The sequence below is a fragment of the Onychostoma macrolepis genome, chromosome 06 (genome assembly GCF_012432095.1).
Source record: "Onychostoma macrolepis isolate SWU-2019 chromosome 06, ASM1243209v1, whole genome shotgun sequence".
NCBI classification, from domain to species: Eukaryota; Metazoa; Chordata; class Actinopteri; order Cypriniformes; family Cyprinidae; genus Onychostoma; species Onychostoma macrolepis.
Window position 1 is genome coordinate 9,302,177 of NC_081160.1, and position 24,790 is coordinate 9,326,966.

General features: G+C 37.6%; 1 protein-coding gene across 5 annotated transcripts; it reads left to right on the plus strand.

The window, feature by feature from the left end:
- Positions 1–844: 844 nt before the first annotated feature.
- tmem198b (transmembrane protein 198b) lies at positions 845–24,466 on the plus strand. 5 transcript variants are annotated; one of them, XM_058778721.1, is made up of 6 exons: positions 845–1,123; positions 1,227–1,495; positions 16,002–16,279; positions 17,241–17,822; positions 21,344–21,546; positions 23,510–24,466. In XM_058778721.1, exons 3-6 carry the CDS (start codon positions 16,111–16,113, stop codon positions 23,663–23,665), a joined length of 1,110 nt encoding a protein of 369 aa, XP_058634704.1. In that variant the 5' UTR covers positions 845–1,123; positions 1,227–1,495; positions 16,002–16,110; the 3' UTR covers positions 23,666–24,466. The 5 variants fall into 5 exon arrangements, with proteins under 5 accessions (XP_058634704.1, XP_058634705.1, XP_058634706.1 ...); XM_058778722.1 differs by having other exon boundaries at positions 845–1,106; XM_058778723.1 differs by having other exon boundaries at positions 1,101–1,115.
- The last annotated feature ends 324 nt before the right edge of the window (positions 24,467–24,790 follow it).

Here is a 24,790-nt window from a genome sequence, read left to right on the forward strand (position 1 = left end):
GAGAAGGCCGAACTAGAAACACCACAACTTTAGTTTTCCAGAAAGAAACATTTTTTTATAGATGCAGATTAAAGTTTTGTTGGTTTCTTCTCCTATATCTCTTTATGTTGCTTTGTATTAATATAATAAACAAACACAAATAAACACAAAACTTGCAGGTTCAACTTTAATCCCAAATAAATAAAGAACAAGTTATTGCTTTAGATGCATTTACTGCATAACCATTTTGTTGGTATAGAAAAAATTGCTGTTTTTTTTTTTTTTTTTAATCCCAATAACTGTGAAAGTGATAATTCCTCAAAATGAAAATTCGGTCATACTGGAATTTACACACCTTGAGGTTTGTTTTCAAACCTCAGTCACCTCACTTTCATGGCACAGTTTTTCCATACATTGAAAGTGAATTGAGGCTGTCATTGAGCCTAACATGCTTGTGTTCCATATTTGGGTAATTTAATCCTTTAAACAGCCATAATTTCCGCACTTCCCGCGAGTCTCTTATGTTCTGTCCACCAGATGGCAGCAGATTACGTCATTATTTTCCTTCATCTGTTGGATTGTTGGGCTGGAATATTTGAGTACATAATAATGGGGGAATAACAACGACATAAAAAATTATATTATAATCCAATGACATACTATAAGCCTATGGGCAATGTTTGATAAATGTACCTAAGCAACGTACTTGTATTTTTTAACTCATTTGTGCCAGTAGATAGGCTAAATCCACACTAAATTAAATGTTCAGCACTGTATAAATTGATTTGTGTACTATTATTTTGTTGTTTTGAGCATGCGTTTATTCAAAGAACTCGATGCAGTTACAGAGGAGAAGCAAACAGTTGTTTCTTAAACGAGGACAACAGTCTGAACGTTTTATTACAGACACGGATTACTCAGATATGAAATGGATTGTTTTTTTATCAGATTTGCCCCCCGATGCTTCCAGGAGTAGAGACTCCCATTAATCGGAATGAATTTCATGGATTTGCGTCTGTGTTCATTCAAATTCACGATCCTCCACTAGTAGCACTCGCGTGCCCTACATCTCTCCCTGACCCCGCCTGCTCGGGCCAATACGGTCCGCCCCAGACTCGGTGTGAGGGGTAACAGCGGTATTTATGTGTGTTTCGGCATCTTTTTGATCAGTGACTGTCATTCTTATGAAGTCACTGCACAGGATGGCATAATGTAGATCCTTTTTGTGCTTGATGACTTGTTCACAGATGCAAAGCGATAGTCGGTGCGTGGACTAATTGGCAGCACCCACAACCAACGAAAAGCCGACCGGGAGTCGAAGGAACCTCGGGAACATCACCGGAGATTTTTGTCAAGACAAACAAGTGCTTTGTATTCCCTATAGAGCTCAAGTGTGCAAGGCTGGATCGATGGGACTGGAATGTGGCTGTTTCGCCGGAGATTAGACTGTCGGACGAGCGAAGACGAAGCACGGGACCGGGATCTGGGAGAAGCAGGATGCTGAACCGCGATCAGGGTGAGAGCGCATATGTGCACGTCTGGACGCTTTGTTCAGAATAATATGATGATCAGTCGCAGCGTTGGTTTATACACGCTGACACTGTCGTTTATGCAAAAGCCACGCGTGTCAATGCAAATGTCTGTAGCATATGAGGATTTGTTTTGCGTGTTATGAACGCGATAATATCAAGTAAATGATGTCGTGGCCTACTTCGCTCGCGATGTCTCATCTGCACACACTCCAGATGAGTTTATGCATGAGATTTTGTAGTCCATTTACAAGATCAGATGTTGTGTCAACGGTTTGGTTTTCCGCAGTCCGTCTCTGAGTATTAACTCTGTTCATTTACGCGCAATAACGCACGGAAATCTCCATGCATGTGTGTTCATACCTGCAGGTAAAGTGAACACGACTTCTGTTTACATGCAGTATTTTGGCATTGACGTGCCAGACTAGACACGACATGCCACATACACACAAACTTGAGTGCGACAGCCTCGTGAACTTGGAAAGGCTTTTTGTTATTTTTTGGATGTAGGCTATATCATGTGAGTGTCATAGTTATATGAACTTCATGATATTTTAGTATATCACCATATTTAACATAATTTTCTTGCTCCAGAGAATATAAAAGGGTGGATTGGGAGATATTATTATACACTTTTTGTTTGCATTCGGAACCGAAATCATTTTATTTATTTTTTATTGAATTTCGGGATTGGACAATGATTATGATTTTTAGTTCCATCAATGGTTCTCATGCATGTATGGACTGTGATGAGATATTCTGATCTATTATTAAACGATACTACAACACCACAACTACTAAACATACATACTACAGTGCGAATGTGGTAACATATTTCTGAATAATGAGAGTCAGTATCATTAAATTCCTTACAATTCCAGTTCTTTCTTTGATATCATATTTCCAAACCGTTCTCTTCCTAAAGAAGACTCTGTGATCTTGATCAGTGTCTGTACTGTACACGTGTATATCCTCTTGATCTCCAAAAGAACATGGTTATGTCACTAGTGCCTTATCCTGATATATCATGTTCACTAGCTCTTTTGCATCATCTTATCACCATGTCCTCCTTGGGTTTTTGTTTGGTCTGATCCCATCAGTGTTCCCACGCATAGGCGACTTTGTTGGTGCATGCTATTAAAAAAAGAACCAAAACATACCATATCAAGTCTGTTCATCGACAACAACACACATACACACTGGCATTTGTCTTTCTAAACCGTCTGTTACATTCTCACAGTCATTGTGGCGATCCAAGTAAATTGTAGACTTTTGCTTTAAGTAGTTGATGACTGCCGGCACGTGCACTGACAGTTTTATTTGTGTCATTTGGCCTTTAGCCTTTGCGGATGTTTCCCAGAAACATCTGGTATTGGCACATGTCACCCATCGATTGCAGTGGTACAGTATAGCAGCAGTGGCACAGCACAAATGATGCCCCCAGGGCAGTCCCCATCATTTGTCCTGCATGTCAGCATGGCTGGAGAGACTGTTCCTGTCCAGAGCTATCATGTGACACCAACAGATTTGAGTGTGTATGATTGGAACTTGTGATTGCTATGCTTAGGTTACTATGAGTAGTACCTGGTATGTTATTGATTATGCTTTGGTCTGCTCTGTTGTTAGATGTTAGCATAATTAATATTGATAAATGATTAATTTATATTGATTTGGCTTGCCAATACGGACATCAGATAAGGGATCACACTCAAGTGAGGAAGCTTCAATACACACGTGCCATTTCAGTCAATGCAGTGGTCCAGTGAAATCAAAGAATGAATGTGGTGTGACGTTATTTCAAACAAAATCAGGCCTATAAAGAAGTTTTGCCAAAGCGAACTTTCCAGAAAAGTTCACTCCAGCTGGTAAACACTTTAGAACTAGTCTTCTGAAAAGGTGTTTTGAACAACTTTTAACCCGAATGAAAAGAAGTTTGCTGTGAGTCAGAATCGCACAGATTTCGCAACAAGTTTTCCAGTAGATTTGCCTATTGGCAATAGACCTTTTTGCCTGTGAAATTTGAAGTTTTGCTAATGTGAGCATACCTTTAGTCTTCATTTTTGCATGACCCATTACTTTTCAAAGATTGGAAGCATTTAATCAAAACATATGTTGATCATGTAACAGTTGTTTGTGCCATCATAATTTGATGCATATTGCTGCAGATATTGATGTGGTTTAGCTCTGTTTACACTGGCTCAACTTCCATGAACACAGAAACAGAGAAAAGTATTTTCCCCGGATGCACTGTATGATGAACAGACAGATCCATTGTCCTGCAGGCATCTAGCTGGTTGGTCACATCTGAGTCTTTCCTCCTCACTTGTGTATGCCACATGGGGATCCCTTTGTTCCATGTGCAAATCACCCAAAGACTTGCATTCTTTTGATGTCCACCAACTCTAACAAATATATGACTCATAGCCCATCTTATAGTGGGAAAACACAGATTTCAAGTTAAATTTGAGCATAAGAAGCGATCTAAGCACAAAGGAAAAATGAACTCATTGCTTTGTTTTAAGAAATCCCAATCAGTCTGAATGTTTATCCCCATGTTATGCAACAGTTGTATTGGTTGCGGAACAGATTATGTGGTAATTTCTGCGTGTTAGTGAAATAGGTGCTTGAGGATTTGTGTACTTAGCATGACAGGGTAATGAACAAAATGATGGAGTGAAATGGTGTGTGTGTGTGTGTGTGTGTGTGTGTAGCGATGTCACAGGTGGTTTGTTGGAGCCATTCCATAAACTCTGAAACGAACACAATAGAAGAGCGCTGGAAAGACTGAGAGGTGCTATGGAGTTTGCGCTGAAGAAAAGACAAAAGTGTACAGAGAGGGTGGAGGGCGGTGAGGTCATAATACTAATAATCCACTCAGCACAAGCCACATGTACTGCAGAATCTTATTAAATACCAGCGTGCACAAACACTTGTTGAACTAGCATCACACTTGCATTGTCACCATTATGTTGTTATGAAAACTGTTACTTGTTATTGGATGGGACATATCTGGAACTAGTTTGTTCATTCTGAATAGTCATTCATGAAATGTATGGACATGGGTAGGCAGCATGTAATTTGATGCAAATGGAAACAAGGCTTTGTGGGATGAAAGTGCAGTCGGTTTCAAAAGTTGTCGGTTTCAAAAGACTCCATAATGTCTATTCTTTATAGCCTCTTTTAAATTTGTGTAACATTTGTATAACAGAAATATGTGATGCTTTGCTTGGCAAGAATCTAATTATTCACATCCCTTTTCCTGCTATATGTTTATTATTTGGCATGCAATAAAATAACCTGTTGTGGAACAGAATGATTTGATAGAAAAACCTTAAATAAACTGAATGCGTCAGGGATCTGATGTCCTTGTGTTTATTAGACTAGTAGCATTCCCATCTAAGGCCTGTCATCACTGATCAAGTCTGTTTACTACAAAACTCTTCCCTGGCTGGCTGTGAAATTCAGTGGTCTGAACAATGCCATAACTTATTTGTGTTGAGTTGTTGTAGAATAGCCACAAAAGCTTTTGTTTTACTCTCTGTCAGAGCCAAGCATTGTAGTGAAATCTGGTGTGGTAATCTGAGGAAAGCCTGTGCTTTTTTTTTTTTTTTTTTTTTTTTGTTCTTGTCAGGTAGATTTCATGTGCGTTGAATCTGTAACCTCACCCTGTTGGCCTGGAATGATCCGGTTTAATCCTTTTAGTATTGCCTCTGGACATTCATTTGACGACCAGATATTAAATTTAACACATTGTCCATCATTGTTACTTTTAAGGATAAAGTAGCCACCAAAATGGATACATTTTTGGGCCTTGATGACCATGAATCAGTATAAAGAAAACGCATAAAATGCGAAACTTCTTGTAATATTGTCAACATATTTTCAGGTGATTCCAGCCCACAATAAGCATTTGTTTTGCACGTGAGTCTCTCTTGTTTTACATTGATGTGACCTCTTGTTTTTAACTGTATTTGGCCTCACGTGACCATCCCTGTGGGTCCGATTACAACTCTGACGCCAGAGGAACCTGAATTCAATCCAAAAGTCACAAGGTTTCTGTAATGATAGATTTTGTTTTCATTACCAGTGGTAGCTCAATGAGTGATTAGAGTGATAGTTAAAAGGAATATGCTAGTCTGCTGTATTTGTTTTTAGTTTTTTTTAGTTTGTTTTTTTTTGCTTTGTGTTTTGTTTGTTTGTTTTGGTTTGTGTTTTTGCTTGTTGATTTATTTAATTTTTGTTTTGTCCAGATAGTTATTTATTTTTAACTATTTACATCTGTGGCTTTTGCTTTGAAGTTGTCTTTGTTGTTTTGATGCAATGTGTTTCCTATAGACTGAGCCATGTGGTGTCAAGAGTATGACCTCACTGGAGCCTTGTCGTGCTGGGAGGCCCAGAGTTTGGTGGTTTAAAACTGCAGCAGGAGAAAAGTTATTGTTGTGAAAACAAGTTCTTGTCCACGTTCATGTATTTTGGTCAGATTTGTTAAACTAAGTCTGAAGAGTTGTGAAATGTTTCATCTGAATCCATTTTCTAGTTCTTTGCACAACCAAGCTGTGGGTTCCTTTCACCCTACGTCAGCAGATACTGCAGGCGACACTTGAACAGAATGAGCGGTGCATGACTGATCCATTATGAAGGAGTTATGCAAGAGAGGGTTCCATCTCTTACTCTTCCCCACACACACTTTCACTCTTCCTCTAATCACTTCTTCTATTCTTCACATTGTATTCCCCTCTCAGTCTCTACACTATTTAAAAATCACCACGGTCTTCTCCTCTCTCTTGTTTTGCTCATTGCCTTTCATCAATCTTGTTTTTTCCTTTTTTTATTCCGTTTCTCCTATTCTCTACCCGGCGTTCTTCCGCTGGCGGTGTTCCAGGCTCACCCACACATGCGCACACACACACACACACACACACACACACACACACACACACACACAGATCTTTTCCGGAGTGGAATTCTGTAACTCCATGCTGGGTGTTTGGCAGTGTCCAAACCGCAATGGGATGAGAGAAAAACAGCCCCTGCAGGGTTTGGACGAGACAGCAGACTATTTTAGTCGCAGGCTGTGCCAAAGAGCACCTTCCGATTCATGAAAATAGGAAAATCTGCTGGTGGTGTGTTGGGCGCTATCTAGACAATGTGTGAATGAGACTGTGCTTCCATGTCTGTGCAAATACGATACAGAATGTTTGTATGTGTTTTTAAATTGATTAAAACTGAGAAAATGTGTGAATGTTTGTGTAAGGAAAAGATAGAGTGGTGGGGTGTAGTTTTTGGCATCTTTGTGAGGATATGATTGAAGCTTACAGCTGGACAGATGCTTTTCTGACATTTTGCAACACATCAAGACCAGCACACAGTACTGGAACAAAACAGAGAGTGCGAGTCCAGGAAGTATGCATTTCATGAGGAAAAACTGGATAGAAAGTTGGAAGAGAAACAACTCTTGAGGCTAGATAAGATATGCAATACAATATGAGAAAACTATGATCTTGTTGATGGGTGATGCATCAGCCTAGAACCCTGTGCTCCAATGAACATACACACTGTTCAGCCCATCAGCCAAATTATTCAGGAACTGAATGCTTTCCAAACACGACACTGCCTCAAGCACACACACACATACTCACAATATAATCTGTAGCCAACGCATGCTGACGCTGCTGTAGGTGGGTTACTTCAGATGATTGGTGTTGGGTGTGGGTGACTAAGGGAGTCGTGAGAGAACGTAGCCCACAGACAAGGCCCTGCTGCTGGGTAAGACAGGACAGCTTGTAGGGGGTGTAGCAGGTGGTGCCGGATCTGCTTCTACAGTCAAATACCACTCACATAGTGCCACTCATTCAGTACATCATCAGTCACGTACAAACAAATGACTGGCATAGTTATTCATGTGTGAATCAGTCTGGAATCAGTTGCCCTTTTGGTTTTCAATGGGGACATATTCCAGTATTGACTGTTATTATTTAAAAAATAAAAACATTATATGATATTAATTCTACTCTTTTTATAATATCATTAATAATCCAGTGACAGTAACTTATTTGGTTGACACTCCAACTTAAAAGGTGGCAATATTGCACCTTAAAGCTAGTTGCCACCTGTCATTAAAATGGGAAGAAGTCAAAGATAAATATGACTTATAGAATCATTTATTTATTTAAATTTTGTATGCTGTATATCGCAATAACATGTTATCGTGAATTCTTTTGGCAACGATAACATGTAATGAAAACCTGATATCATGACAAATCCTACTTTGCATTATATAATATTTTTACCCATATACATGTCTACCTATAAACTAAAACGTTATTTTGATTTACATGATTAAGTTAAACCTTCTCTGACTTTTAGAATTACAGGGATGGTCAACTGAAATGTCTGTCATCATTTACTCACCCTCATGTTGTTTCAAACCTGTATGAGTTTCTTTCTTCTGTGGAACATAAGACAATGTTTTAAAAATGTGGGTAACCAGACCGTTGCTGGTCCCCATTGACGTCCACAGTATGAAAAAATACTGTGGAAGTCATTGGGCACCAGCAACTCTTGATTATCAACGTTCTTCAAAATATCTTATGTAGTGTTCAGCAAAATAAAGAAATTTATGCAGGTTTGGAACAGCTTGAGGGTGAGAAAATGACAGAATGTGCATTTTTGCGTGACCTATCCCTTTAAATACATTTTTCCAACTGTATCTTTAAGACTTGTTAATAAACTCTGTGTGGCAATGTAGTTCACACTGTCACTTATCAGAAAAGAGCTAGTTACTGAATATGTGCTGATTTGAGACGTGGGAAGTAGTATGTAAATGTGTTCATGGTTTTAATGTCAATAACGTGACAAATTCTAAATGACTAATTTTTGTTGCTTAGTTTTCATAAATGGCCTTTGCAGACTAGGGAGGGAGTGAATTGTGAATATTGTCATATGCTGAGTGAATCAGCAGAGTATATCAATGTATTTTATTTCAAAGAAGCTAGAAAATTTGTTTTTCACAAAATGTTCCCTGTTAAGTTGAAAGGTTGGATCAGTTCGGATCATATTACTTTTTTGAGTCATTTTTCGAATCAGCAAGGGAAAAAAAAAATTTCAGTGTAACTTTACTTTCCATTTATTACTTAAATCTAAGTACTTCTTTGATACCACAGCAAAACCTTAGCCTAACTAAGAAACTTCAAACATGATTAAAGACAAGTGAACAGCCAGTAAAAAAAATAAGAACGTGCACAAATTACAAGCATGGATAAATACATCAGAATGAAGTTACAAGTAAAATAAGGTTGGAAGAATTCAGGTACTGTCATAATTAAATGTAAAACAACACTGCGTAGTGTTCACTGTATAAATGAAAGATGTTTTGTTGTTTGAATAGCATTCATGACAGCAGCAGGTATTTATAGGCTGCTGTCCCTTTAAGACCTGATGCGTGGCTCAATATAATGATACACATCTGATTTCTTTTGCAGCTGTTTTTGTTTGCTTAAGAATGATGGTCAAGATGGGTATTTTATCCTCATTTTATGTGTACGTGACTGTTCAAATGTAAGGAGATTCGAAAGAGGATTCAGTTCTGTGTTTGTACGCTGTCTGAAACATGCCACTCTTCATGTGCGAAATCTCTTTCGCCTCTTCTTGTGCTGGAATGGTTTAAAATCGCTTGAATGTGTAAACATACAAATGATAAACTAACTCTTTGATGTTAAATTTTTAACGGGAAAGACTGGACTATTTCAGTTCACCAGAAGAATGATGGGAATGGAAGGGACAACAAACAAAACAAAAGAGATTTAATTTCATTGAGTGCTCCGCTTTAACATACAGTGGTGTAAGATTAATTGAATTGTTTGAATGTGTTATCTAAGATAGAATTGGCTAGGTGGCTAATGTTGGACCAGCGGATGATGAATCATATAGTGTTTGTCAGTAATCTGATTATGTTGTTGATCTGGAGGACAGATAAATACAGGAGTGTGAATGTGAGGTAACTCGAAGTGCGTTAAGGTGAGAAACAAAGGCACAAGTGTCCAAATCCACTAAAACACCTGTAGGGAATGAAGATGGGGAACGCTAAACCTCTCAGTTTAAATGGAAAGAAGTGCAAGTTGAGGTAAATGACCACAGATGGAAGTAATTAATGAGCTTTACAGAAGAACAGCAAGGAAGGAAGAACAAAATTCAGTGGGAGGCTAGGAGCTCAGCAAAAGGAAGGCAAACAGAAACAATAGGATAAATTGAAGCCAGACAAACCTAACAGCTGTGTCAGATTAGGTTACCGTAGTTACAAGTGTCCATCCCACTGGCTCTCCAGAGGTCATGATATCAGCATGACCAATAAAGAAGTGTTGTCTATTTGAATGTTTGAATCCCTGTGACATCAGGTAACCTCTGTATAAGTGACAGATTCAGAATTCACAGCAGTTTGACTCATTTCATAGTCACCAGAGACCAGTGGAAGAATGGAGATAACTCAGCGGTTTGTTTTTAGCTTTGCACTAGGAAAAAACATAAAGAGAAAATTGCTAACCATAAAAGTCTCTTATGCTTGCCAAGGATGCATTTATTTGATTAAAAATACAGTCAAAATGGTAATATTGTGAGGCATTATTGCAATTTAAAATAAATGTCTTCTGTTTGCTGAGTGCTCAAGTAACATTTTTCATTAATATCAGTAGGGGTGGACGATATGACCAAAATCTTATATCACAATATGAGTAAATTTATTTTACGGAAACGATATATATCACAATATAGTTATTTTTTATTTGAATAAGGTCTTTATGATAAGATAATTTTTGCTACCATAGAAATTTTATAATTCTTGTCACCAGTGCAATATAACAAAAAAACAAAAAATCAGCGATTAATGGGAATAAGAAACTAATTACAATAGGACAAAAAGTACAGTAGAACAAATAAATAAGAAATGCTACATACATCGTATAACGTATTATTTGAAATGGAAATGTTTTATGACAATTATGTAAAGGGATTTACTGTTGCTTTTCATCAATTCAATGCATCCTTGCTGAATAAAATTGATTTCTTTAAAAAAAAATCTTACTGATCTCAAATCTTTGAATGTATATTTTTAAAATAAATGTATAACAATTAATATATATATCCTTTCATATTTTTAGTCATTATTTATTTTTCTTCTTTTTTTAATATATGTAAACACTGTTCATTTTCTAATGTGTAAAGTGCCTGTAAAGTGAATTATGGCATTGTTTGAAAGCTTTTTACTTTCAGCAGCAGTCATTTTGAAGAGCCCTCCTGAGGGAGTTGTACACACTTCTGTATAAAACAAATGGTGTTTGATGGTATTGGCACTTGAGACGCCTTTTACAGAGATTTTAAAAACCTGCTTCAGCCACAGTCTGTGATGGTTTGCATACATTATTCAGAATTCCTAATTCATTACAAACTGCAGTAGTTACCATGAGTCACTTTACATCCTCGCAGCCTCCTTCTCATTTCACTTTCCGTTAAATAAATGCCAGTCTGCTGAGTAAAACATATAAAATCATCTGTCTTCCCCAAACATTTTTCCATAAGTCAGTTTCTATTCAATCATGTCAAACTTTGACTATGTCTCTTAACTAGACTAGTGGCTTGTTGTGTACTCAGACATGCATGTTTAGGAGAGCAGTAGTGTATGTTTGTGTAAGCATGAATGAAGGTATGGTGGTCAGTTTATTTTAGTTCCTCAGGTTGAGATGATGATGCTACAGCAACACTTAGAAAAGCCCCACAAGCTAGAATGCCTCTGATTGGCTCTGGTCTGTTGCTATGGAGGGGGAGGCTGCCTTTCTATTGGTTAATACCGCCTGGCCCCGAGCTGGTAAGCTTTGCATCTTTTCATTGTTATGGTCACAGACAGGAAGTGGAAGGTCATTGTTGTTGGACATCTGACTGCATAGGGTGATCTATTGATGTATAATGAGGAAAACATGGCTGTCTTTCTCTCTGTGCTGGATTGCAGTTTAGTTTGGCTGGGATTCTCTGCCACGTGAGGGTTGACGTAAACTGAGCTTTGATTATCCCTAAGTTAAAGATAATTACTAAGGCATGTGCTTTGTATGACAGAGCAGGGGAGAAAATACGGAGGGAGTGTAACTGAATGAAGAATGTTCTCATGTTCAACTCGGACTGGCTTCAGGGGAATTATGGGCTAGGGATATACAGCACTATAGTTTCATAATCTACTCCTCAGTGGGTTTTCAGAATGACTAGTTGACTAGTCTGTCTTAAGGAAGCCCTGTATAATTAAGTTGGTTTGGCCCTGCCCACCAGATCAGACGTGTTTCGTAGAATGTGTTTTTGCATTCAGAAACAGCACAGATGTACATAACACTGAAACAGAGAGAAAAAAGAAAGCAGCACAGCTTTTATGGCTATTGTGGCATTGCTTTAAAGATGATAAAGTTGGGGAGATGGCTTTAAAAAAACAAAAAACACTCTCAGTATAACACCCTAAAATCCTTTTTTTTTTTTTTTTAGCTTTTATTGCAGCACCTAAAATATTAAAGATAAACTAACATTATATATGTGACTTGATTTAGTCAATAAATTAATCATTATCACTATTCAAATATAGAAGTCAATTGATTGCAATAGCAATGAATTAAAATGAATTATTTTATGTTCTTAATGGTTGTTTCTAATGGTTTTTATTATAAATCATGGTTGCAATTAATTGAAATGAACTGTTTAAAAGAACCACTTTGCAGTTCCCACCACTACTGGTCAAGAGTTCTGACACATCACTACTTTTCACTGCAGTGTCAAAGTGCATTTGTGTAAATTAGATAGATGGATAAAGAAAAAATAAGTAGAATAATTAGAGGAACTGATGTCTAGCTGAGTACTGTAGTAAACAGTGCCAGAACAATTGCACAGCTGTCAGAGGAGAAGCGGCCATTGATTAGATTGCGATCATTTAGAGAAAGAAGACCTGACCGCAGAATAGTTATTAGGCATCCTTAAGCACACAATGAACCACAACTATGTGACAGAAGAGAAGGGCATGACTGATCAAGTGGTGGAGGTGAGGAAGTGAGTGTGGGGAGAGAGAGAATGTAGAGTAAAGCAGAGAATAAATGGAACGCAAACTTCTGTGAGTGAGTTATGGCCTTATATATCAGTAGTGTCACATGGATATATTTGTTTAATAAAAGTAGCCTTACATGACCCAAAACCCCTTCTAAGGAGCCTCACACACAATAGTTAAGTTCAAGGGAAAGGGTAAACCGAAAGAGAGGGAGAAAAGGAAAACAAGAACATGAGAGTCTCTCACCTCTGCTCTGTTATGGATTGCGGGTGGAGTGAGTATAATTCTAAACCTGTAAATCTTGAATACTGTGCTAGAAATAGGCCTAGCTAATTGTACAAGAGAGTTTTGGGGGTTACGTTATGTTTGATTTTATATATTTCTACATGGCAAATCTGCTCTGTTATAACATCCAAAAATAAAATATAATTCAGCAATTTATTAAAATTGGGATATACAGGATAAATCTTACATTACCTGCATAGATCAAATAAAGCAGTATGTGCACTTTTAGAAACAAAGTACAAAAGTAGGTAATTAGGTAGGTTAGGTACTAAAATGTACACTTTAGATATTACCATGTACATTTAAGGTACCAACATAGACCTTTTAGGTATAAAGGTGTACCTTTTGAAATGGTACCGGCACCAGTGACAGCTTTTATGCCTTTTTTTTCAGAGAGTGTACTGTAATCTTAGCTGCATAATTGTTTATATCGTAACATGTAAACTGTGTCATCACACAAGTTGGATATATATTATATCCAACCTAATATGCGTACATACAGTACACTCACATGAAGCAATATATACTATAGCAAATCTATATAGAATGTAACTAAATTATCGCCCAACTCTATATCTAAGTTGGATATATAGGTATGTCCAATGTTATACTCATACATACAGTATATTTGTGTAGGGCAATATAGATAATCTCAACTGCTTAATTGCTTGTATTGTCACAAAATTGTAAACTATATTATCACCCAGCTTTAATCTGCTAACTTTTAAATGAAGATAATAAGATATTTTAAACAGTAACATCATGATTTTCTGTAAAGCTGCTTTGAAACTGTATTTTGAAAAACTCTATACAAATACATTTGACATGACTAGATTTTCCATGTTGAATTTGCGACTTCTATAGTGCCCTATTTTAACGATCTAAGCGCATGGTCTAAAGCGCACGGCGCCGGTGCACTTAGGACATTTCCGAATCCACTTTTGCTAGTATAACAACGGGAAAAAACGGTCGGCGCTCCCAGCGCGTGGTCTAAAAGGGTTGTCCCTATTCTCTTAATGAGTAATGGGTGTGTTTTTGGGCATAACGTGCAATAAACCAATCAGAGTCTCATCTCCCATTCCCTTTAAAGGGATAGTTCACCCAAAAATGATAATTTGATGTTTATCTGCTTACCCCCAGGGCATCCAAGATGTAGGTGACTTTGTTTCTTCAGTAGAACACAAACGAAGATTTTTAACTCAAACCGTTGCAGTCTGTCAGTCCTATAATGCAAGTCAATGGGCACACAATCTTTGAGAGAAAAAAAACCATGCACAGACAAATCCAAATTAAACCCTGCGGCTCGTGACGATACATTGATGTCCTAAGACTTGAAACTATCGGTTTGTGCGAGAAACTGAACAGTGTTTTTATCATTTTTCACCTCTAATACACCACTATGTCCAACTGCCCTGAGCGCGTGCACGGCATCTGGTGCGTGACGTCTGTATGTGCTCTGGCGTAGTTTACGCAATTTGAAAAGTCAACACTCCTGGATGAGTTCGTGCGAGCAAACGTAATCTTTTAGGTTTAAGTCGGTTTGAACAATCAGGATAAGCGCAAGTAATTACCATTTTGATTAGCCGTCATACCCACAATCTCTGTGCACTGTGTAAACAATGAGTGACGTATATGCGCGATAGATCGCTTCCGGCGCTTGTGTAAACTACTGTTGCGTCCCAATTCGCATACTATCCGTCCTAAATGGTATTCGAAAATAGAATTAGTATGTCCCAAATCACAGTATGTTTAAAAAAGTATGCCAAAGATTCCCGGATGGTCTACTACTTCCGGTTAGAATTCGAAGTACAGATCGATGCACACTGTCTAATATTGCCCACAACACATTGCGCGGCGGACGAGGAATCGATCAGAACTACAAACACGCATAAAACGTGTTAAAAAAACTACAAACATGGCGGATATGCGAGACCAACAGACAGGTAGAGAAAGTGATTTGAGTGATAAATAATCAATGTCTAACCTGATTAAAAAATATTAATTTAAAGTTATCCACGTTATATTTCATCTGCAGCAACACTGTGAACTTTTATAACGATACGTTTGGTCATTAACTTTTAAATGCATCATTATGCAAACACATGAGCAGAGTTCTCGGCGTGAAAGACCCGCGATGTGCTGCTTTATTTCTCTCCAGTAGGGTAGGAAATCAAATTAAACGAAATGTGGATGATGTTAACTGTAATAAGATGATTAACAGGGCAGTTTAAACAGTGACAGGATGCAGTAACTAAGCAACAGAATGTCCGTTAAAGAGGCAGTTATGACGAAGTAGTATGTCCCAAAGCCTGCCTACTATTCTGCTACATACTCAAAAGTATGTACTTTTTCTTCACAAAAAGAGTACATACTTTTAGGGCATAGTATAAGTATGCGAATTGGGACGCAGCACAAGTCTGTATGTGCTCTGGCGTAGTTTACGCAAGCGCCGGAAGCGATCTGTCGCGCGTATACGGCGTATAAAATGGTAATTTTGCTACTCTCTACTCGCGCTGTTTATTGTGTTTGAGATGTCCTGTTTTCCTTAATTCATAACTTACATTTCACACTGGTATATTCTCCATCTGTAAATGTTAAAAAAGCCATGGAAATATTTGCATTTTGCTGTCAGACGGAGCTCAATGAGATAGGAGCGCAATAACTCTGACTAAAATATACATTTTGCTGAAATATTTGTAGTTGGACAATAAATTACATTTGTAGAATTTTAAACCTACAAGTACATGTATGATAGCACTAACTGTAAAGTGTAATGGGGTAATCAAAATAGCCTCGTCTAATTAGTCTGTGCTTTTTCATTATTTTCATTTTTAGTTTAGTAAATTTAACTTCTGCTTTAAAAGGATTATTTTTGTTTTTAGATTGCAATGTTAGAATGTAATGTGATTGTAACACTTTTTTGCACATAATATATGCCTACATGCTTACATTCACTTTATTTGTTTAATCCAAATACAAAATACCGAGAGATATACCGTATACCGCAAATCAGCCAAAAAATACAGAGATATGAATTTTTGCTCATATCGCCCAGCCCTAATAGGGTCCCTAGTCTTCAAATATTATGTTTTTGTGAGCTGAGGTGTTATATAACATTTATTCATTTATTCTCTCTCTTACAGGTAGATTCATGTGGACGCGAGGTGTACCCTGATTTCCCAGCCCCTCCCCCTTCCCTCAGTCACCCCCTCCCTACAACCTGTTCACTCCATCCAGCACACTACGCTCACCATGACGTCTACCTTGCAGACCCTAGCCTTTAAGCTGGCCCCTCCCTCAAGAGAAGCTGGACCAGAGCAGTTGGAACCTTGCAACGATGGCACGGGGCGACATTATGAGGTGGTCCCCTCAGTGGTCTGCTCTATGTGCTGTCTTTTTGGAATCATCTATTGCTTCTTTGGTGAGTTGAGTCTTCATGTTTACTTATGCATCACCAAAAGACAAAATTTCTATGTATTACCAGAAAATGATGTTATTATTTTTATAGGTAAAACCCTTTAGATGGCATGTGATCTCATACCCCCAGTCTTTCATTATTAGAATTATTCAGGGTCAGGGTTATGGTGGTGGTTATTAATTTTTCTGTCTGTTTCTGTGTTGAATCCATGTTCTTATTCTAAACCTTTTTTTTTTTTGCCCACTTTTAAATATTTCACGAGGTTCTAAATAAGGTCATGGCTTGTATAACTGTTCTGCACTCTACTTCATATGGGCACAGATTTAAAGGGGGACATAATATTCTACTCTTATGTACCATTTAGATTTTCTTCTAAAGTCCTGTTTTCTTGTTAGTCATCAGCTGTCATGTACAATTTAATGGATGTTTTTGATATTGTACCTTTAAGCCTATCATGAATGAGAAATGCAAACAATAGCATTGAATAATAATTGGCTTGTCTGTATGGAGTATCAGCCAGAAATAATATGGGTACATCCCTGCTGGGGAGTTTTGAATTTTATAGTTTCAAATCAAAATATTTTATAAAAAAAAAAAATAAGGCTATGTCCCCTAAACTTGGTTTTTGGCTTTCCCTCACGTTTGTGCATCACCCTGTAAAAGAAGTTTTACTATGGTGTAGAGCTGGAAATATTATACATGAAAGGTATAATCCTGAGTGAATCAACCTCAAAGTCGCTTTTCCATATTGAAAGTGTTGGAAAGTGTTTAACTGTTAATAAACTGAGCAGAATCGTGGTCTCACACTATTCTGCTATTCTTGAGCTGTGAAATCAGCCACTCTATGCATTTCCAGTGTTTATCTGTCTAGCTATTTTTATCTTTTTCGTCTCCCTCCTTCACTCTTTCTCACATTTTTTTCGCTCACTCAGTTCTCACCTCCTGTTCTTTCTCTATTTTGCAGGTTACCGCTGTTTTAAGGCTGTACTCTTCCTCACAGGGCTCATGTTTGGTTCTGTAATCATCTTCCTGCTCTGTTACAAGGAGCGAGTATTGGACACGCAGCTGAGCGTTGAGGCCAGCGTGGGCATCGGCCTGGGCATCGGCACCCTGTGTGGCCTGGTGACCATGTTGGTACGCAGCGTTGGGCTTTTCATGGTGGGGCTGCTCCTGGGCCTGCTGGTGGGCATCGGGACCCTGGTAGGAATGGAGGAGCTGTCGTCCAACCCCCCGCGGTCAGTATGGGTGCCCCTGGGCGTCCTGCTGGGGCTGGGCATGCTGTTCGCCGTCCTCACCCTGCAGTGGCAGAGATGCTTCACCACCCTCTCTACGGCTGTGTTTGGGGCTGCAGTGATAGTTGTGGCTACAGATTATTTTGTGGAGCTCTTTGCGCTGGTGAGGTACATTTACGAGCGGGTGAAAACAGGCCCCCGGGAGCCGGTGTGCTGGATGACGTGGGTGGTCCTGGGAGCCTGGCCTGCTCTCGCCCTGCTGGGTGTTTTGGTGCAATGGAGAGTGACGGCAGAGGGCTACTCCCACACGAAGGGTGAGTCAGGGACGGACAAAGTGTTGTTTGGAATATATGACACACTGTTCTTGTGGATTTACTGTACCGGAGAGGGAGAGAAGGTTGTATGAATGTGTGCAGCACAACAGATGGTTCCTGTCTGTCGGTGTACTCACAGGCCTGTGTGACTAATGATTACAGAAACAATCATGCAGAGCAGAGTATCAGTTCATGGAGAGGCTCTCTCTGTCTGTCTGTCTGTTTCCAGTACAGTAAAGTTGTGTGTGCACTGAATGGTTTATAATGTCCAACTTCTTAAAGAAAGAGTTCACCCAAACATGAAAGTTTGGCACAATTTCACCCTCACGGCATTCCAAAACTGTATGATTTCCTTTCTTCCATGGAACACATGAGAAGTTTAATAGAACGCGCAAAGTGCTCTTTTGATAACTAAAGTAAAGGAAAAGTGTGGAGAAAACCGCTTACTGGTAGATCCACATTTATTTATATATATATATATATATATATATATATATATATATATATATATATATATATATATATATATATATATATATATATATATATATATATATATATATATATATATATATGGGTTAATGACGTGACGCCTAAATTTTCTGTCCGATTGCATTTTTTTTTCCAGTTAAAATTGGTTTAAATGCATAAAAAACATTAGTTATTTGTAATTTTTCTGTCATTCAAAGTGTCAAAATATCAAGTGGTGCGACCGTCCGGCCATAACTTTTTGTAAACATCTTTGAAATTACCCTAAATTTATTCAAATTAATTTTATCCACTATTTGGCATGATTTGCAAAGTGTTTTGTAATCCTGTATAAAATTGCAAAGCATTTGTATTTATATTTCCATCATAATATACAAACAAACAATGATTTCCATTTTATGAAATATCATGTGGTGTGACCATAAAGAAACTACCATTTTGGGACTTTTATGTTGAAATCCATTCAAAGATAGGACTTTGCATCATATACCAATTTGCCAAGGACCCATGGAAGCATCAGGCAGGTTTGTAAGTCTCTTTCAAATTTGGAAGAAAAAAAATTACCTTTTTAACGGCTGGTATGTAGTTACCACATTTTGATATCATGCGGTATGACCTCAAAAAAACAATGAATAATAAGTTCTTTCTGCAATTATTTATTTTCATTATAAATTTCATAGTGACCTTTTGTAGGAAGCTAGCTTGTTTTGTTTAGGTGACCAATTCTGTGCTTGTAAATTTTGACTGAATTTGAAAATATCATGTGGTGCGACCAAACATCATGTGGTGTGGCCACTGCAGAGTGTTTTCCATTATAGACATACAGTATGTCCCAGATTGGCAGTTTTTGTGCTTTTATATTCAATTGATGGTTTATATACATAAAATACTTTATTTTAGTATAATTTGGAATAGCTTTTTATGCAGTTTGGGTCATTTCAAATGGTTTGTTTAATCTTTGTACAATATGAGGAAAAAAATGCAAAAAATTATTCAGAGTATGTAATTTAAGTTTGGTAATTATGAATTTATTAGTAATTTATTTATTAATAACTATATTAATCTATTCTACGAGATTATACTGCCAAGCAAAGTAAAATAAACGCTCACCATAGGCAGCATGTTAATTCTGACCCTGCAGTCTAGCACAAACTCCAGATGTCATTTTCTACTACATTTACATTTACATTTAGTCATTTTGCAGACGCTTTTATCCAAAGCAACTTACAATTGGAGAATATATAAAGCGATTCATCTTGAAGAGGCAATCAGACAGAGGAAGTGCTCGCAACACCACGTCTCAAGCATTGTTCAAATAAGTACAAGCTAGCAAGGGAAGGAATAAATAAAGAGAAAGATAAAGGTTGTTTTTTTTTTTGTTTGTTTTTATAAGTTTAGGATGAAGTCAAGTAGTGTCGAATGAGATGAGTTTTCTGACTACTATAAGTACTATAAGTAAGACTTTCTTACTATAAGAAAGATGTTCATGTTGTCATCTCAGAACCTGAGCCAGCAACCTCCCCCTACTCTAAATTGACCTTTCGCAAAGACCCACCCCCCCCTTAGTTACTGTTGCTACGTCCGTCAAACCATGGCACTTTTATGCCACGCATCATGTTCTCACGAAAATGAAAAATACATCACAGAGCAAAAAAGACACTGACAATGCGCCGACAGACAAGACAGAGCTGGTTACTTTTAGTATGAAACAAAGTCACAGTGTTAAAATGTTGTCTTTTTTTTTTTTTTTTTTTTTTTTTATAAAAGAAATTCAAACAACAAATACTGTTTTGTGTCTCTTTAACATGTCTTGACAAATCGCTGTAGTACCTCAAGCACAGTTCAAGTGACACATGAACATCTCTTCATCTTTACTAGTCATAGCACAAAATATATATTAATGAACATCAGAAGGTATCTTGTTTCAACCGTGAAAAGATGTCTGCACACCATTTTTCAAGTTCAAGTCCACCGACGTTAATCTACTCTCCTGTCTGGTTTGTTTGTCGGCGTTACAATATGTCAGACTGTCTGTTAATCAAACTCCCGGCGAAAGGGTCAATTGAGCAGCCAATATTGGGCAAAGTACAGAAATAACTGGGGCTAAAGAAATGCCTGCAGTTAATGCCACGTGCAGTACTTTTCACACTACTCTTTAAATGGATGTTTAATGATATAATAGCAATAACTGTATTAAATTTAAAAATAAAATATCTCATGTCTGTGGTTGAAATATGAATCACTGCTACAGTATGCTTAAGTGAATGGTATTTTTAAAATATTTTTATCAGTTTTGTGCAATTTGCAGAAAAAATTAATCTGTTTATTACATTTAAGAAGTCAGCTCTGAAATTATAGAACAAAAATAAGATATCATTATTTACAAAAACTCAAATTAAATGCAAATACTTTTTCTAAACACTTTAATTACTGAGAACATTTAAAAAAAAAATGTTAAGCATGTTAAGGAAATTATTTAATTTTAATATAAATCATGGTCGCACCACATGACTTTTTTTTTTAAGGCTACGGCCAATTCAGATGAAAAAACACTAAATCACTTAATTTTTAATTTTATTATGAATTTATGTGTACATAACATTCTTAATGTTTGAACAATTACAGTGGATATTATTTTTTGTATTTTAAAATTGGCCTGTCGAAAATCCTTATACGTCATGTTCATGTTTACATGCACTGAAAACACAGTGCATGTAAACATGAACACCGCTTTCATGTCTTAAGCAAATTTATTGCAAAAACCCGAAAGCCGGTGTGCATGTAAGCATGCTCTTTCTATTCATCAAATGAACTATGGTTTGGCTTCAGAGTAATATATCATATACATGCTGTTCAAATTTACATTTGTTTCCATTCACTTTAGAAAAGCAAACATGAAGCAATCTACAATTTTTTTTGTGTGTGTGTGCAAGTACATAAGTGATGAAAGTTTAAATTTTTTTATAGACAAAACGTATAATGTTCAAAATGTCTGTTACTGTTATGTAATGTGCTCACGCTCTCTTTCTCAGTGATGATCAGTCGCCAGCAGCGGCGAGTTCAGCTTATGCGTATACGTCAGAAGGAGGAGAGGAGGGAGAGCAGCAGGAAGAAAAAGAGGAAGCAGCCGCAGAACGCACACCACACACATGCCGCCAAACCCCTGCACCCAGAGCCCGCCTACCGCAGGAAACCCAACCCTATACGACGCTTTGATGGAGACGTGCTTTCTCCTGTGAGTCCACACACACTATCCTACACATACCTACTTGTTCTAACTTATTCAAATATATTGCAGAGCAAAGTGAAAATGAAAGGGGACCTATTATGCAAAAATCACTTTTATAAGGTGTTTGAACACAGTTGTGTGGCCGCAGTGTGTGAAAACAACCAGCCATTTATTTTATAATCACAATATATAATCATAAACAGACTCTCAGAACACTTGATTCCAGATTTCTCCCTACATGTCATTGTAGGGAAAATTTCTGCCCATTTGTGACTATCTCTGCCCTATTAGCATAAACACAGCCACAGAGTGAGAAGCAGCAGTTCGCCATTACTGTTTTCTTGCTGTAACGTTAGCTGCTGGAGATATACAATATCAGCACCAAAGAGGCATTACAAGTGTTGTTTTGGGATGCACCAAAGGACATAGGAGGCATATTTTGTTTTCCAAATTGCCTTTCTGAAAGAGCTTCTTGGCACTCTGTAAGGCTAATGTTGCTAAAGCTACCATTGTCTCTGCCTGTTTTCACTGATGCTGCCTTCAAGTGCTACCAGAATGATCCTAAACAGGAATGTGGTAGTTAAAAATTGCATATGAAAGCAATGTTAAGTCAACTGCTTGAATTTGTCGAGCTCATAATCACAAGTGGGACTTATAAAGATTGTGATAGCATGCAATAGCACCATGAGACAAGCTATGACGTTATTTTTATCGCTCCGTGCTCCTCGTCTGTATAATAAACGCACATTTATTATGCACGGTACAATCAGATGACTGACTTTTAAACTAAATATGTTTTCTGTGAAGATAACAGACTTGTACTAATAGTGGAATGTTTATTTGTATGCCAGAGCTTGAGCTCTTGAAGCTCCACCCTTTTCTGAATAGGGGGCCCAGAGACCAGCTCATTTGCATTTAAAGGGACAAAAACGGTGCATTTTGGCTCATACCCTAAAATTTTAACAAGCTTTAATAAATTAACTGTGGGGTATTTTGAGCTAAAACTTAAAATGTGACTGCAAAAGAATGTCCCTTTTTTTTCTTTTTTAAGCCTAATTTTCCAATTATTTGTATGAAGAATTTATTTAACCCTTTGATGCATACGATCACACTGTAATGATCACTCTTGGCTGGTTCTTGGCTCTTACAATCACACCAGTGTGATTAGAATACTTAGTACATCACGTGATCAACTGCTAAATTCAAATCTTCTTTTGTGCTTTGACTGGCACTGAGACAGAGGGAGACTTGCTTAGCGCTTGTCATTTATCACAACCGTTCAGTGTTTTCAACCACATAATGTTTGTTTTAGTTTTAAGATATTGAAGTACCACCAAAAACATTTAGAGTTCTTAAAACACATACAGTTGTCTATGGAAGCATATAATCTGAAATAATAATAATAATAAACCCTTTCAAACTTAAATTGATGATGTTGTATTCATGTTAGAAACACATTGTGTATATACAGTACCAGTCAAAAGTTTGGAATAATTAATTTATATATATATATATATATATATATATATATATATATATATATATATGTTTTGAAAGAAGTCCTTATATTCACCAAGGCTGCATTTATTTGATAAAAAGTACGTTAAAAATCTATGCATTGAAACACGTACGAACATGATTTTAAACGTGTGTGAAAGTTAAAATATACCTCTTAAAAAGTGTTGTAAATTTTAAACATTGAACATTTGTGACAGAAATTATCTTAAATACCTATCATTGAATTATGTTGTTCTGAAATGAAGAAAGTCATAATTACTGTATTCTAACCATAACTTTAATTTTGTGAAACATTTTGTCCTGCAAAGCTGGAAAAACTTATCACCTGTTAACCTCTGAAAGACACGCAATTACTTAAAAATAAAAAAATAAAAAAGTAACCTTGGTCTTGTTTAATAATGTAGTAATATTTAGTTTTTTGTTCTATTTATGTGATTTTTCTCTCTGACAGAGCTACATCCAGAGTTTTCGGGACAGACAGGTGGATGGACGTGCTTATCCAGCGGGTGGGCTGATGGCTGCAGGTCACACAAGTGTAGATATGGACTATGACTGTGGATCTAGGGTCCCTCTCACTTCTGGGGTTGGACCACATGTTCGGGTCTGACCATACTCACTTCTTCACCCCCCCCACACCCCTTTACGCACACTTTCATCCGGTGCTGACCTGACCCTGGGTCCCAAATGCACAGAGGCTTGGGTCTCCTCACCATTCAGAACTGAACAATGAAAGCACTTCTAACTATAATACTGGATGCATCATTCCGAGACCATGGTTGTATTAAAGAGCTGCTTTCACAAACACAATTACACTAACACACTTTACCTGAACATGTGCCTGAGATGTGGCATTCTGTTCACCTAATACGGAAACCATTATGAGGTGGTTTAAAAAAAAAAAAAAAAAAATCAATCTGGGCTCCATTCTGTCGAATTATTTTCAAAAAACGTCTGTGGTGAATTAATGTGTTGCCCGTTCTTCAATGTTTCACGATATTGCGTTTCTGTTTGTGACAAATTCATCAGTTGGTGCTGAATCTTGTCTTTGTACAACAACGCTGACTGTCATTTTGAAGTCAGTCGTTCCTCCTCTCATCGTAAAGTCTGTGGATTCCACCAGTCAGTGTCTGTACTGTGAGATCCCGCATTCCGGCCCAGGACTGTACCAAATACCATCGAGCAGGGGTGCCTTCGAGACACCACTAAGAAACTCTCTCAGGAGAATCCAACTCCTTAGCCTTGTTTCAGAAAGGCTGTAGGGCAAAGAGCCATATTACTGCTGATCAGAGCCACCTGGTCCACTCTGGGATGCAGAGCTGAACGCCTGGTGATGAAAAGAACGAGGACAAGATGGAGGAAATGAGCGAAGATGATACTCAGGGACAGCATGAATGTTTTGGAGTACTGGGGAAGAACTATAAAGTACATGGACACAGAATAATGATGCAAAAACTGTAGATTTGTCCCGTCGGAGGCGGCGCAACGGATGGCACCATGAGCGTTCAGTTACTGCTGTGTATAAAACTAGTTTGCGAGTGAATATATAGGGTGTCCAGGAAGACATGATGGTTAAGGAGCAAACGTCCTTCTTAAAAGATCCCCACAGTACTTTGGGGCAAACTGCATGGCATAAACACCCCCATTTTCCTTTCCACAATGCGTTTTCAGGCCCATCTTCATACAGACAATTGAAATGAGCAGTTTCTGCCATGGTGTCTCTCTTTTTCTCTTT